Genomic DNA, 14,516 nt, shown 5'->3' with positions numbered 1-14,516 from the left:
GGCGCTACTGCATATCTATTTCGAAACTTCAATCCTGGAAACTTTAATCAGCGAGTTTATATTGTTTAAAAAAACTGTCTGAATTACTCGAATAAAATCCTATTAAGCTCGTAAGACCCCATCAGACTCGAGTGCTAAATGGAAAGAACAGCTTCCGCATAGCCAATGCCACAATGGATTCATCCATTACTGTCACTACAGATAACGTCAAAGATGCACGAAAATATGAACGGTTTACGTTGACTGAATAATAAGCATGGCGATATACAAGATCGAATAGCTTATATTAGTATTTTACTGTAAGGATTGAAGATTCGCTAGCGATTGCTGGGAAAAGATTAGGCTACTAGCAGAAGAAACAACATTGTTTGAAAATTCAATATTTCACGCTTTACAACTCGACTAATATAAGCCATATTGTGACGTCAGTAGTCATTATTACAATTGAACTTTTTTTTTTGTTTTTGTTAATATGGTTAATAGCCGCTAAACATTTCACAAAATGTACCTAAATTATTGTTTACTTCGTGCGTAGAAATATGTACAAATAAAAATAAAAATTATCTCTTATAAAATGAATATGAGTTTTTTAAAATCTTATTTTCACTGGGTTTGTGTTCTTTCTAATGAAACTACAGAGTAAGAAATTGAAATATCACTGAATATACTGAGGTAGCACAGAACTTACTGTACAGAAAAAATCAGTCCACGAACGTTTTGATTTGTTCTTTCAATAGTTTTCTTAACAACTCAGCTTGTAGTCCGTATTATGTCAATAAACAAGCTGATAGACTATTTAAATTATTTAGTTGAAGACACATTCTCTCTCTCTCTCTCTCTCTCTCTCTCTCTCTCTCTCTCTCTCTCTCTCTCTCTCTCTCTCTCTCTCTCTCACCATTGTTAATTCTATCTATACTGAATCCATCATTTATCGACTTCTATTTATATAAACACTATCTCAGCATCAATGCGCGCCAAGGCTTGTTTTGTTTTCGTTTAACTCAAGGCCAATGGAAAACGAAGGCAGCAGTGAAGGAGATAACAATAGAGGTGGAAAAACAAACATTGCGTAACATCTAGTGATTCTGACAACCCCTTTCTGGAAACGTATCCTTTGTCTTCATTCCACACAAGAATCTTCGTCTTTTCTTTGTCAAAGAAATGTCAGAGTTCATTTTGCAAAGAATGTAATTAAAATACCATTTAAATGAAACTTAACTATGAAGACAGTAAATAAGAATGACGCAATTAGCTTTCATTGTATTAAGTTCCAAATATTTTTCGAAGTCGTATGTGTAAGAAGATTCCGTAATTCTTCCATTATCTTTTTTGTGTGTTGCGATATGGAAAGACAACAATGCTCGATGATGAGATTTGCACTCAGAGATGAATAAATGGGTTTCAGAAATTTCATTCTATGTTATTGTTGTTATTTCAGATCACGGCTTAAGTAACTAAGGCTACGAGGCTGTGCCTAATAATGGCGTGTGTTCTTATGACCGGTTTGCCTGTTTTGCTGAATGAAACATCCGAGTTTTCGGGAGTAAAAACCTTACCAACTTCATATGAGACCTACTAACTTACTTTCAGTTGAAAATCCCTTGAAAAGGTTCCACGCGTCCTAGACAGAATTCGAACTCAGTTCTTTCGAAACAATGGACATCGTCGATACTCCACGAACCACTGAGTATTGAAAGATTGCCTAATCCAGACAGTATCAAATATTTATCGACTTCTACGTATCAGTTACCTACAAGGTCTCCTGTGAAGTTTAATAATTCCTTTCTTTAGATCGTCTCTTTTGTCTGATGCTCCCTCTGGTGAGAAATTTTGGAAGCTCAAACTCTTTTCCTATGAATACAAATCCCATCATCAGAACGAACTCTATTGTATTACTGGTCTATTCAGCAGATCGCAATAGAGTCAAAACGTTATGGTGGTGATTATCCAGGAAATCATTATTTGTCAGAAGATGACAAATAATGATTTGTTATACTATCAGCTTAATAAAAGTATTTTCTTGACTGTTCAGGTATAAGTTGTTGGCATTAGCCCAATTGTAACAGCGATATTATTTGACTAACAACAGATATCATATTTCGAAACATATCACCTTAATACATCAGTAGTTTCTCGTCGACTATATTATAAACTGCAGGGAAAACTAGAGTAAAAGTCGTTTCGAAACCTCTTTGATTATAATTTTATTTTGATTATAGGAAAGGATCTGAGAGGAAGTGTTCATTTGTTTGCTGATGATGCAAAGTTGGGTAGAGTGCACAGGATGTCAAAATTTTGCAGGATGATTTGGATAGATTAGGGGACTGGGCTAAGGAAAATGGATGTCAATTTAATGTGGCAAAATGTAAGGTTATGCATTTTGGGGTGAAAAGATTAGCAGCAGTATACCACATTGGTGGAACTGTACTTCAGGAGATTGATGAGGCCAGGAATTTGGGAGTGTTGGTGGATATGGAGTTGAAGTTTAGGGGGCACATCGCAAAAGTGGCTAAATCAGCTCATCAAATCACTTGGTTACTGAAGAATACTTTGACGAGCAGAGACAAGCAAGTTATTGTTCCTCTGTATCGAGCCTTGATAAGACCCCATCTTGACTACTGTGTCCAGATCTGGGCCGCTGGGTTTCTTCTTGATGGGGAGGAGGTGGAGAGGATCCAGAGACGGGTGACCAAGATGATTGCAGGTCTATGGAATGAACCTTATGAGAACAGGTTGAAGATTTATGGGTTGCAGAAATTGGTTGATAGACGAAAAAGGGGAGATAGGATTGAAACATTCAAATTACTGAAGGGTTTCTATAAGATTAATTCAGAGGATATTTTTGAAAACAGGTCTGTTGTTGGGAGGACTAGGGGCCATCCATGGAAACTGGGTAAGAATATGGTGTTAGAGCTAGGTTTTTTACTTGGAGAGAGTGGTAAATGAGTGGAATAAGCTGCCAGAATCTGTTGTGGGTGCCATGACTGTAAATGAGTTCAAGACGAAGAATGATAGACACTGTGTGGATGCTGAATAGCTATTCTTGACATGATGTTTATGGCCTCCCTCGATGAGTCTAAAGACCCCTTGGAATTGCCCGTAATAATAATAATAATAATAATTTCTGCCTTCTCCTCCAACATTTTTTTAAACTACGTAATAACAAAATTACTACATTTTACATTAACATCAACGCAATAATAAAATTACCATATATACAATTTACAATACCTTCGGATATATCTGTTAGTATGAAAATAAATAAAGATAAAACAAACAAAAGGAAGAAGTTATACAAACTGGCTGGTGTACTTTCACTAGTAACAGGGAAATAAAGAGAGAGCAGCGAAAAAATAGTAATATAGAAAAAATGAGGTGGAGTCAAACATAAAAAAGGAGAGAGAGAGAGAGTATTAAAATACATGAATAAACAATTTAAGAAAGAACTTAGAAGACAAGTAGTGCCAGTGATAACATCTTGGTGGATGTTATTTTCCATATTGTACGGCAATTATCGATCCTCTGCATCTTTCCTCAATCGAGCTGAAATATCTGATTTCATAATCTTACTTCCCAATCACCCTAATGGACGCCAAGGGATATGTTGTGTCCCTTACTAACCAGAAAACATGACGAGCTCCTTGCACTTGTGTCACTTTAGTTCATTTTGGTACAATGCAGCCTGGAAAGTGCGCGTGGCATGGTTTCCATGGAGACAGCAATCGCCGAGTTTCGAGAAGTGTGCTAACAAGACTCCATCCGTGGGAAAGAAGCTAATGTTCAACGACCTCGCCTTCGGGCGATAGAATGCTAGCATTAACTTCGAAAGATCAGGTCTGTCGCACGCGCGTGCACCCCCCCCCCTCCCACTCACTCACCATCCAATCTGTTATGATGCGTCATCATGAAGACTTTAATTTACGTTTTTCACAGTGTCTCACTCTCTGTTATCACACTGAAGGAAAACAATTTTGGCAATTTAGGTCAGAGCTTCAAAAACAGACGAAAAGTACTTGCTTAAAAAAAAAAAAAAAAAAAAACTGCTTTGAAAGAAAACTATTCATTTTCTTCTTAAAAGTGTTTATTTAATTATCAAAATCATCAAATAATAACAATTTCAGCCATTTCACGTAAATTTCAATACGTAATAATTAAAATGATTATACATATAAAGTAATCAATTTCATGAGCAACTGATATCACTTTACTGCATAGCTCTTTTGTTTACAGGTAAGCTACATTCACAGGGGCACACCAATCAGTTTATGCTTCATATAAATTGCATGTACAACTAGGACTACAGTGACGAATCTAGTCAATATATGAACTGCAGTATTTCCCGTAACTGCACAATAAAAAAACCTCATATATCAATAATATATCATCCTGATAAAGAATTCACTTGTTTTATAAATAGTACGTGACCCGACTTGCAGTTCATTACCCCTTTGAAAGAAATCAACAGTCACTATCACATTCTTGGTGGACTACTTCACATACTAACGATAGGATGAATTAATTTTTAAGCATCGCTCCGTTTGTTATCAATATTCTATTTGCTGCGGCACTCTCGGCGATCTTTTTTCTTCTGAATAATTTATTGGTACAAACGAATATTGCACTTTTCCGATATTTCCTTCTATATCTACTACTGACGCTTCTGTAACTTAAAGTTATTCTCATTTAGTTATATAGAAGTAGTTGAGAACCATTGCGTGTTCCTAGACAATTTGCTTTTACCTGTTCGTAAATGATGTTTTAACGATTTAAATATTTAAATGCGAGTCCTTATTCGGCCCTTAGTAAAAGCAATTAAGAGGAAATGAAGGAGAAATGAAGTATTTATTTTATATATTCACCTTTAAGTAGACTTACAGTTCAAGGAAGACCGAGATTCACAAATTGTAATATATATTAAAAATTGCGCATACAATAAATCTAATATATATATAATTGTATAATAATAAATATTAGAATAAAGAAAGTTAGCTTTTGAATTTTAAAATAGTTAGTAATATGAAATAATTTATAAATTACTCTAACACCTTTTATAAATAAATATCAATAAATATAAAAATCTGCTTGTTATAAAAAGTGAAAAGATTTTAGAAGACAGGAGGTAACGGATTGCAATGCTGTAGCGAGTAAAGTTGTAACTGAGATTCGGCTATTGCCGTTACCCCTCCATGACTAGAGTTTATAGCTCAATAACACCCTACCCATATACCCATACATTTTGCTCTACAGATAACGGGGAATATGAAAAGCATTCTTGCCTCACCCATCTAGCCAAAAAAAAAGGTAAGGTGATAATCAATTTTTTCTTCAGTTGTGCTATCGTATGTATATATATATTTGTGTTTATTGTATCGAAAAGCAATGACTTGCCTATTTTTTTACTGAAAATAAGGGACGAGAATAAAATGTGTGATAATGAATGCTATTAATTGATCTTTCGTACGGAACAAGTGATAAAAGATGTGAAATTAGAGTAGGGATGCATGCAATTATGCATGATTATATGTTAACGATAATGAATTTTCTATGCATTAATATGAATTATGCATTCAGGTTGTATCTGTATGTAAGGCATGGCATCATGTATTTTGTTAACATGCAAATTTAATAACTGTTGACCCTCTGTATGCTATTACAGCTGATTAAAAGTGTGGCTCCATGCATGAAATAGTATATGCTTTTGTTGTGTTCATTGCAGCCTCTGTCTCTCTCTCTATCTCCGTTGCTGTCTGTGATATTTACCATTCATACCTTAATTTCCTAAGTCTACAAGTGGATGTGGCTACGTGATGAGTTCAGCAAAACGTCGTGCGGTAAATAATCTTTTTTTTTTTAATTTATTTCATATAAATGTGGGTGAGTAGAGAAAGAGTTCACTCTTTTGATGTTTTTCAACACTAGCATGAAGGTCTCTGTCTGATGCGATATTGCTGTTATTTAGCCTAGCAAAAGCTCCTCTTTTATGTCGGATTTGCAACGACAGTCTGTCGCAACAATCACTTGTTATAAGGTACTGTGCATCGAAACTGACAGCTGTCTTAGGCAGTATTCTATAATCTTCCTCCTGTACATGTTTGTCGCAGTAAATGTTATTAACAATATAGATTCTGAGTTAGTGAATATGAATATATTCTTGTTAAAATGTTAATTGGTAACTGTCAATAAAACTGTGTGGCAAGTATTCAAGAAAAATGTCAGAATTAATCAACTATTACCGTATAAGAAATAACAAAAAATAAGTTAAGCACATGCTTACGTTATTAGAAAACGAAAGAACAAATAATAATACACTAGCAGTATTTTTTCTTTAAAGATCATTCTTTAATGAAAAAGTAAATCTCAGTCAATGACGTCATTCTGTGTCAAATAATTTAACCTGACCATCTTGACCGTTCTAGGTGAGTACACGCATCTAAACTGCTATTGCATTTCACATGTAAGAAAGTTGAGATGACAATTTTAGACACGTATTTGAATTAAATCTTAAAAATATAAATAAAAATCAAAATACTCTTTCTTGTAAAATGTAATATACTTAATAAATATGATCTAATTTTTTTCAAAATCAGAAATCAATTAAATTATATTAAAACACCATTTAGATTTTTATATATTATGAAATAAATAATAGATCTTAGCATATTGGATGAATCAGGAGAGGACTTCCAGGGTAGCGGATAGCAATGCTGTAGCCAATGAAGCTTTAACTGAGGCTCGGCTATTGCCGTTACCTAGCCATGACTAGAGTTTTTAGCTCAATAACACCATCCATACAGATTTTCTTCATTCAGATGACGGGATAAAGAGTCAATGACTCAGTCCATCGCCCAGTTCTTATTAGAACTATATTGGATGAATCAATCGACCGTGAAATACGGTGATTGATTCATTCAATCCAATACGCTTTGAGGGTAATGGATGGCAATGCTGTAGCCAATGAAGTTCTAACTGAGGCTCGGCTATTGCTGTTACCCTCCTGCCATGATCAGAGCTTTAATTGCTCAATAACACCTTATCCATACATCAGAGCTTTAATAGCTTAATAACACCTTATCCCTACACTGTCCTCTACAGATAACGGGGAAGATGAAAAGCATTCTTGCTTCGCCCCTTTAAGCCAGTCCTTATAAGGATAAGGACATAAATAATGGGATGGGAGAAGAAAGTCCTTTTTAGGACTCCCGGGGTAACAAATGGCAATGCTGTAGCCAATGAAGTTTTAACTGAGGCTCGGCTATTGCCGACCCAGCCATGACTAGAGTTTTTAGCTCAATAACACCCCATTCACACAGATTTTCTTCATTCAGATGACGGGATAAAGAGTCAAGGACTCAGTCCATCGCCCAGTTCTTTTAAGAACATAAATAATAATCAAGAGTTAACAATATTTCCGCCAGGGGTCGTTACTATGAAGTAAGCAAATCTATTCTGGAAAACAACCAATTTTCTTCCGGAATTGCCATCAAACTTTATAATCTTAACTCAGTTTCTTCAGCTACCATTTGGAGTTCTTACATGTGTGTGTGTTTTAGAGTTTCATCATCGCAGGATTCCCATCATGTTATTACCGTAATCCGATTTCGTACTCGGTTGACATTTCAACGGACCACTTCTCTTCCACATCTCTAGTTTTATTTATTTATTTATTCTTCCTTCGATGTACTTTCATCATTGAACCTGCAGGTAGCAACAGAAACAAAAAAAAAAGTCAGCAATGATCTTACGAGGGACACGTCCACAGCAAAACATTATTTGTTCTCAAACACGGCATGAAATCTCCAGTGAATTTCAATTACTGCTTTACCAAATATTAAAGTTAATCCATCAACATGTCATCTAAAAACTTTTCTTAATCGAACCCTCCTGCGAAACACGCCAAAAACATCAACCCACTGTTTCAACGCTTGTCATTTATTTATCTGGTTTAAGCAAGATTGATTCTGGCTGTCTGCGCATCTTCTCTTTCACATAAATTCCAAAACCTTAACCATTTACATTGCTTTTAAAGTCACTAAATAAATGTGTCTTAGATTCTTGTTTATTTGTCTTCTTTTGTTTGATTTATCTCCATTGCAGTGTAATCTTTTCATAAATAAATACAAGCGAAAATTGATCACCGTTGAGATGGTTTCTAACGGTTGCCATGAAAACCGTCTCTCCACTTGTCTTCCCCCCCCCCCGTTTCAAGTCTGCTACGATATACCGACATATAAATCGACATTAATGTAATGCAATGTTAAAAATTTAGACAAGATTTTAGGCGAGATAATTTTTGTCTTCCGATGTAAATCGACATTAATGAATCAACGTTAAAAATTTATAGCTTAAGATTTTAGGTGAGATGATTTTTGTGTTCCGATGTAACTCGACATCGGGTGTCTTCCTTTTCTGTTACAGATGAAGATTTTTGGTAAGATGATTTTTATCTTCCGGTGTAATTCGACATTAGCACAATGAAAATTTTATTCATATGAGAAGCATTAAGTGTTTTATTCAAAGGAGAGGCATTAAGATGTTATTGAAATTAATACATTTGGATAAATATGATAACATTTCATTGTTTCAAATATTACTGATATTTTACTAGTGGAAGAGAAACGGGCATCAAATAAACTGTAGCAGTTTCATTGTTGAAAAATTATGATGACATGGCTAAAATTGAATTGCTGTTTTTGTTTAAAGCTAATTGGTACAAATTTATGCAAATTGTGTGAACTGAAATGTAAGAATATAAATTAAGAAGTGAACTAGATGTGTGGAATACTAATAAGCAGAGATATTATATTAAATATCGACTTTAACTTTGAATGAACACAAAACCGAGCATACCAGGAAATGAAATTTTCATTAGCACTGATGATAAATCAAAGTAGCTTTTAAATCTACGCAATATTGTTTAAGTACTATAAAGGAGAAGCATTGTGGTTTCAATGCGTCTGATGTAAACCAGATTTATTTTACATAATATTAGGAAGCGTAAGTTATTAAGTTGGATGAGTGTGTTTAGAAACAACAGAAGACTGGGGTTATTGTAATTTAAGATGGCCTTAAATCTTTGTTTCAGGCTACCATTTAATATGTTTATATATTCAGCCAGTCGGTAATCATTTAAGGATTAACAACAGAAGGTACAACGGCATATATCTTCAGGAATTCGGTTTGGGCAATCACGCAAACACAATATGGTACGGTTACCTTGGCAACGGAGCTCGAATTGTCTTGAATGAGATCCATAAACAATTCCCAGAAGCTTCGTAAACCTGTATGAAAATCTTTTTCTTGGACAGCAGCAGCTCATGAACCGAGAACGTGTAGAAGCCTTGCTAGGATTGGGAAAGCGATCGTGGAACTCATAAATTGTTTCGTAGCTTGCAAAAGAACAGCAGCGTCATCGCTGTGATTCAAGGAAAGCCAAGAAGGTAAGAAAGGCGATGGCAAAACTCTGAAAGTTATTTATAAAAGAGAGAAAGAGATACTGGAATAAATAAAGAGAGATTGAAAGGAAGAAGGAATGAAAGAGTTAGAGAGGGGGGAAGAAAACGGATGATAAAGAAAGAAAGATAAAATAAAGATAGCGAAGAGTTAATGAGAAGATGTAGTGAAAACGGAAGATGAGAAAGATGATGAATAAGGAACATGATGAAAAAGGGATAAACAAAAAGAGAAAAAGAGTACGAAACTGTAAAGGAAGATATTGAAAGGAAAGACAGAAAATATGAAGTGGCAGGTTAGAAAAGAGAGATAAAAGAAAATAATAAAGAAAAATCGAAGGAGAGATAAAATGAACAGCGAAATAGAAAACAAAATACACATGGAATAAAAGGGATAGAAAAGTAGAAACAAAAAAAGGGAGTTAGCGAAAAAATGAATAAAGGATAAATAAACAGAAGAGAAGAAAGCTACCAAGAAACATTAAGGAAAGAGAAGTATGGAGTAAGAAAAGAAAAGAGAAATAGAAATACGAATAACAATAATGAAAAGAAAATATACAGAAGTGACAAAAAGAGAAAAAAGGAAGAAACAGAGAAAGGAAGAACTTGACAGAAAAACGATAAATATATTAAATAAGAAAAAAAAAAAGATTAAATGAAACATGAGAGAAAGAAAGATAAAATAACGAGGAAGGTAAGATAGACAGAATGAGATAAAAAAAAATAAGAAAAAACAGCGAATGAGAAGAAGCAGGTGGGCGAGTGACAGAGACGAAAAGAATATTTTTTTCAGAAAAAAACTGGCCAATATGCGTGCCTGGTTTTCTTTATTTTATTCTATACATGGATAAAAGGTTCTTTCCATTTTCGTCGCATCATTTTTTCATTAATCAATGGAAGAAACAGTAGGAAGCACCCTCACCTGCTGCTGTGCTTTTGATGATCGCTAACACCTGACCGATTACTTATGCGATAGGTCATCGATAGCGGGTGAATGCAGCGATCTTCTATTCATTACTTATAGACCACTGTATCTATTACGTCGCAAGCATGCACACACACATATACGCTTATCAAAATTATTATATTAACATGGCTAAAAAAGTATGCGCAAATTGTTGAAATGCATTTAAAACAAGTGTAATATTGTGATGTTAATATTTTCTGTTGGTAAAAGGATATTAATTGCTGCTTATTTACATTATTTCACTCGCAGACTTTAAGCACGATGGACTACATCCGAGAATTTGACATCCGACTTGAGAAGGAGATGTATTATGCCGGAGAAACTTTGACGGGTCATGTGATTCTGGACACGATAGAAAACTTCAAATTAAAAGGTAAATAGTTCTCTTTGTCTGCAATTATTACCCGATATTCAAATGCATTATTTAATTTCAATTGCACTCGAATAACAGCAGTTTTTTTAAAGCAAATGGTGGTTGTACATTAAGATAACGTAAGCTCAGTGCCGTCAATACGTAGAATATTTTTCATACTCGCGATTCCTGATTGGATTCGCCTACGCAAACAAAAATAAATATTTTGATTTCCCAACGGGAATTTATATTGGATTTTCAGACCTCAAAAGCCGATCTATTTATCATATACCGCATGTAACAAATACCTTCGCATTCTTTCTTTAGATCTTGTTTTTATCTTCGCAGAGATAAGAAAAATGCGCTTTGATATTTATCAACGGGTTTAAGAAATAACCGTACATGAAGGTTCAAGCAAATATCATTAAAATGTTTGCTTTATATTTTAGGGAGAGTTTATCTAAAAAAAAAATAATATAATAAAAATCTGAGAATTGTGAATCTCCACATGGAAGTTTACTTTCAATGTTTTTTTTTCGTTCTTTTATTCTTTATTTTTTCTTTCTTTTGACAAATTTCATACCCCATCCTTCACCCGGATAGGGGAATTCGAATGTGTTCCCTAGTTGCAAACAGCTCCCTTATCTCTAATACGCCAGCTGTCATTGAGATAGCATTCCCATTTTTCTTTTGTCGTGTGCAGCCATTACAGTACCACGCCCCGTATATGACTCGGTGGCCATGGGAAGCCGGATGTGTGTGCCAAACGTGCAAATGACTGATGAGTCCATTTATGTCGGGGTTATCTGTGAAAGCGACAGTAGGCGTTCCGGGTAGCTGTCACAATATCGCTAGAAAACACACGGTGGAACGAACCTTAAAAATTCGACGAGGTCGTGACTGCGATGCCCTCACTTATATCGATAATCAGACGTCAGGAGTCCCAAAGCTAAAACGCTCACACATTGCATTCAAAAACTTTTTATGGTTGTTGTTCTCGGCGTGCTCAGTTATTCCAAGCAGTAAAAAAACGATTCGGTGTATGTTTAAAATGACCTTTTATTAATGGAAAAGTGAACACTTATAAGGATTTGATTTGTAATCCGATGGCAAATCAGGACGTTTGGCAAGTGAATGCAAAGTTCAAAAGTACTCTTCTGTCTATTTATCACTCCTTCTTCCATCTATCTTTCTATGTATTGCGATAGACCGGATCTTTACGCTTATATGTATATAAAATATAAGTCTTACTGAAATTTAAAACCACACACATACGCATATACACACTTAAAACAGGAGCAACTCTAAGCACGTCTGTTTCTTATAACGCCTGCCTAAAAAAAAAAAAACAATTAGAACATTGCAAACATTACACAAATTTAACTTGCTTCTTCAACGACAGAATCGGACTGGTTTGGCATATCCACCTGGAGTGCCCCGTTAAGAGCAAATTGATCCATTCGTCTCGTAAAATTACAGCATTCAGAAGAAGAATATCTCAGTCTTGTTCCCAGTCAAGAAAACCATGCAGTCTGCAACTATCTCTTCATCACTGTGAAAGAAGCGATCTATAACTTTTACCTTGGACGCACTAGAGCAGATAGCACGACATTTTTACTTAGAGAAGTGGCTGATCGCCTGCTTGGAACCTTCATGAACATTGTCACAGTGAGAACATCCATGACCTCTTCAGTCAACACTGGAATGAATGGAATAAATTCCTGGCTGATCAGGATAACAACATCATAATCCACTTTTACCAATAAGCAACAACATTACACTAAAAACAATAAGTTTTAGGTTTTCTTGCATGCATGTAATGGATTTGTGTCGAGTTAAAAATGAGCAGGGATACTATATTAGTGATTTTTCTTACGTCATGTAGCTATTATATTTAGCTAACAATGTACATAAACTCTCTCTCTTAATTTTCCATCTCTGTGGAACCTGACACCTATCAAGTCTTTGTAGACTGAGCAAAGTTCATAGATCATTCTTAAAACACATCTACGGGATTAAAATAAAACTATTTTCTTGACATGTTGCAGAACTTCGTTCTTGCATATTACCACAAGGCCACGTACGGTCTGATGATGTAAAAATCCTGAAAGGATACGTAACAGAAATTCTACAGACAGTTACTGGCAATCGGCCAAAGCATACTTGGAAAACGTGACAGGGTTGAGCCGCAAGTGGTATTTTCATGCAAAGTTTTCTTTTAACTACTAATAGCAACAACACTATCATCCCCCCCCCCCCCCCCATGTGCATTGCTCTGGACAAAAGAGGAAAGGAAATGAAGCCCTTGAGTGATTCACGGCATGCCTCCAGAGGAGCGGAAGTGGTGAGAGTGGAAATGCCTGGTCAAGGTCGCACCACGTAATGTGTAAATAATTAGAAGATTATAAAACACCTAAAAAATCTCGCCATTTGGAAATGGCGTGACAGACAGGCTTACGTGTTTGTTTTGTTTCATAGCAGCTCGTCAGATTAAAAAGTCGAATCGTCAGAAACGGACTTTATTATGTTTATGTAATATTTTGGTATATTGGCACCAGTTTCTTTATCACTATAATCTGTGTGTGTGTGTGTGTGTTTCTTCTTTTTTTCTTTTTCGCTCTTGATCAGTCTATTCTCTTAATTTATCGTTTTTCCTTATTCCCTGACCTGGCTATTCTCTTGATTTGTCTGCTCTCCCTGATTCATTGAGCTGCCGATTCTCCTAAACTTTTTTCAGATCTTCTTCTTCTCTCTCTCTCTCTCTCTCTCTCTCTCTCTCTCTCTCTTTCTTTCTCTCTCTCTCTCATTATATTGTCTGCCTGTTCAAGCAGATGTGAAAGATGTAAAGTGACTGTCATGACGATTCTTCTTACTATTTTACATCGAATGTTCTTGGGTAATTCTTCCCCCCCCCCAAATGTCCTAAAACCTAGCTGTATGAAATCAATTTTATGTAAATTAAATTGAATTCTCTGAACAAATAAAGTCGGTAGCCATGGTAACGGAGCTAACGTTTCAAAAAAAAAAAAAACTCTACTATCACCAGTGGATTCTATAAATCGTAAAGATTTATTTTGTGGAAATGCGTGAACAAATTGTAGCACTGCAGCAAGGTACTACGCACTCATTTAATTTTGGATTGTTTCAAAAGTTAAAATACATATTCTCGAAAACAAATGAAGAAATAAAACATACATATTACACACATACCAAAGAAAAAATACATAAAAAGTCAATTATCAAAAATAAAATCAAAATTTAAAACGCAGAAAAACTGCTACGGTACAAAAAATAAATTTTCGGTTCCAATTGAAAGAGAAAGATAGATAGATAGATAGATAGATAGATAGATAGATAGATAGATAGATAGATAGATAGATAGATAGATAGATAGATAGAGAGAGAGAGAGAGAGATAGGAGAGCATTAACAACAGTAACTGCATTAATGATGAATAAAGAACAAATTATATTCTAAACAATAAACTCCGAAAATATTGTCCAAAATAATTCATAGCAAAACTGTTATATTCACAATAAACTACATCCAAATATCATAAATAAAAGTTCCGGAATGGTCAATAAGATTCTGTTCTTTATGAATGTAAGTTGCATCTAAAACAAAGCAAAAGCTACTTGGTATGAAAGATGTGAGCGTCCTTGGAACCGGATATTAAAGTAGATGTCTACGTGATAGATTAGGCGATCAATCAGTCCCGGTAAGACCTCTGGACTTTATGAGACTATCCA

The 14,516-nt window shown here is 35.0% G+C and overlaps 1 protein-coding gene across 1 annotated transcript in view; it reads left to right on the top strand.

The window, feature by feature from the left end:
- The first annotated feature begins 5,815 nt into the window (after positions 1 to 5,815).
- Positions 5,816 to 14,516, top strand: part of LOC150093022 (arrestin domain-containing protein 3-like) — a 118,577-nt gene continuing 109,876 nt past the window's right edge. Inside the window, exons 1-2 of the mRNA XM_090414127.1 lie at positions 5,816 to 5,831; positions 10,666 to 10,789. Of these exons, the coding sequence (XP_090270253.1) occupies positions 10,678 to 10,789 (112 nt within the window). The 5' untranslated portion in view covers positions 5,816 to 5,831; positions 10,666 to 10,677. The remainder of the gene's footprint in view (positions 5,832 to 10,665; positions 10,790 to 14,516) is intronic.

Source organism: Typopeltis vanoorti, chromosome 24, assembly GCF_054136105.1.
Source record: "Typopeltis vanoorti isolate ZY-2024b chromosome 24, IOZ_Tvanoo_1.0, whole genome shotgun sequence".
NCBI classification, from domain to species: Eukaryota; Metazoa; Arthropoda; class Arachnida; order Uropygi; family Thelyphonidae; genus Typopeltis; species Typopeltis vanoorti.
Note: the sequence above shows the minus strand (reverse complement) of the source record. Positions and strands in the feature narration are given on the sequence as shown.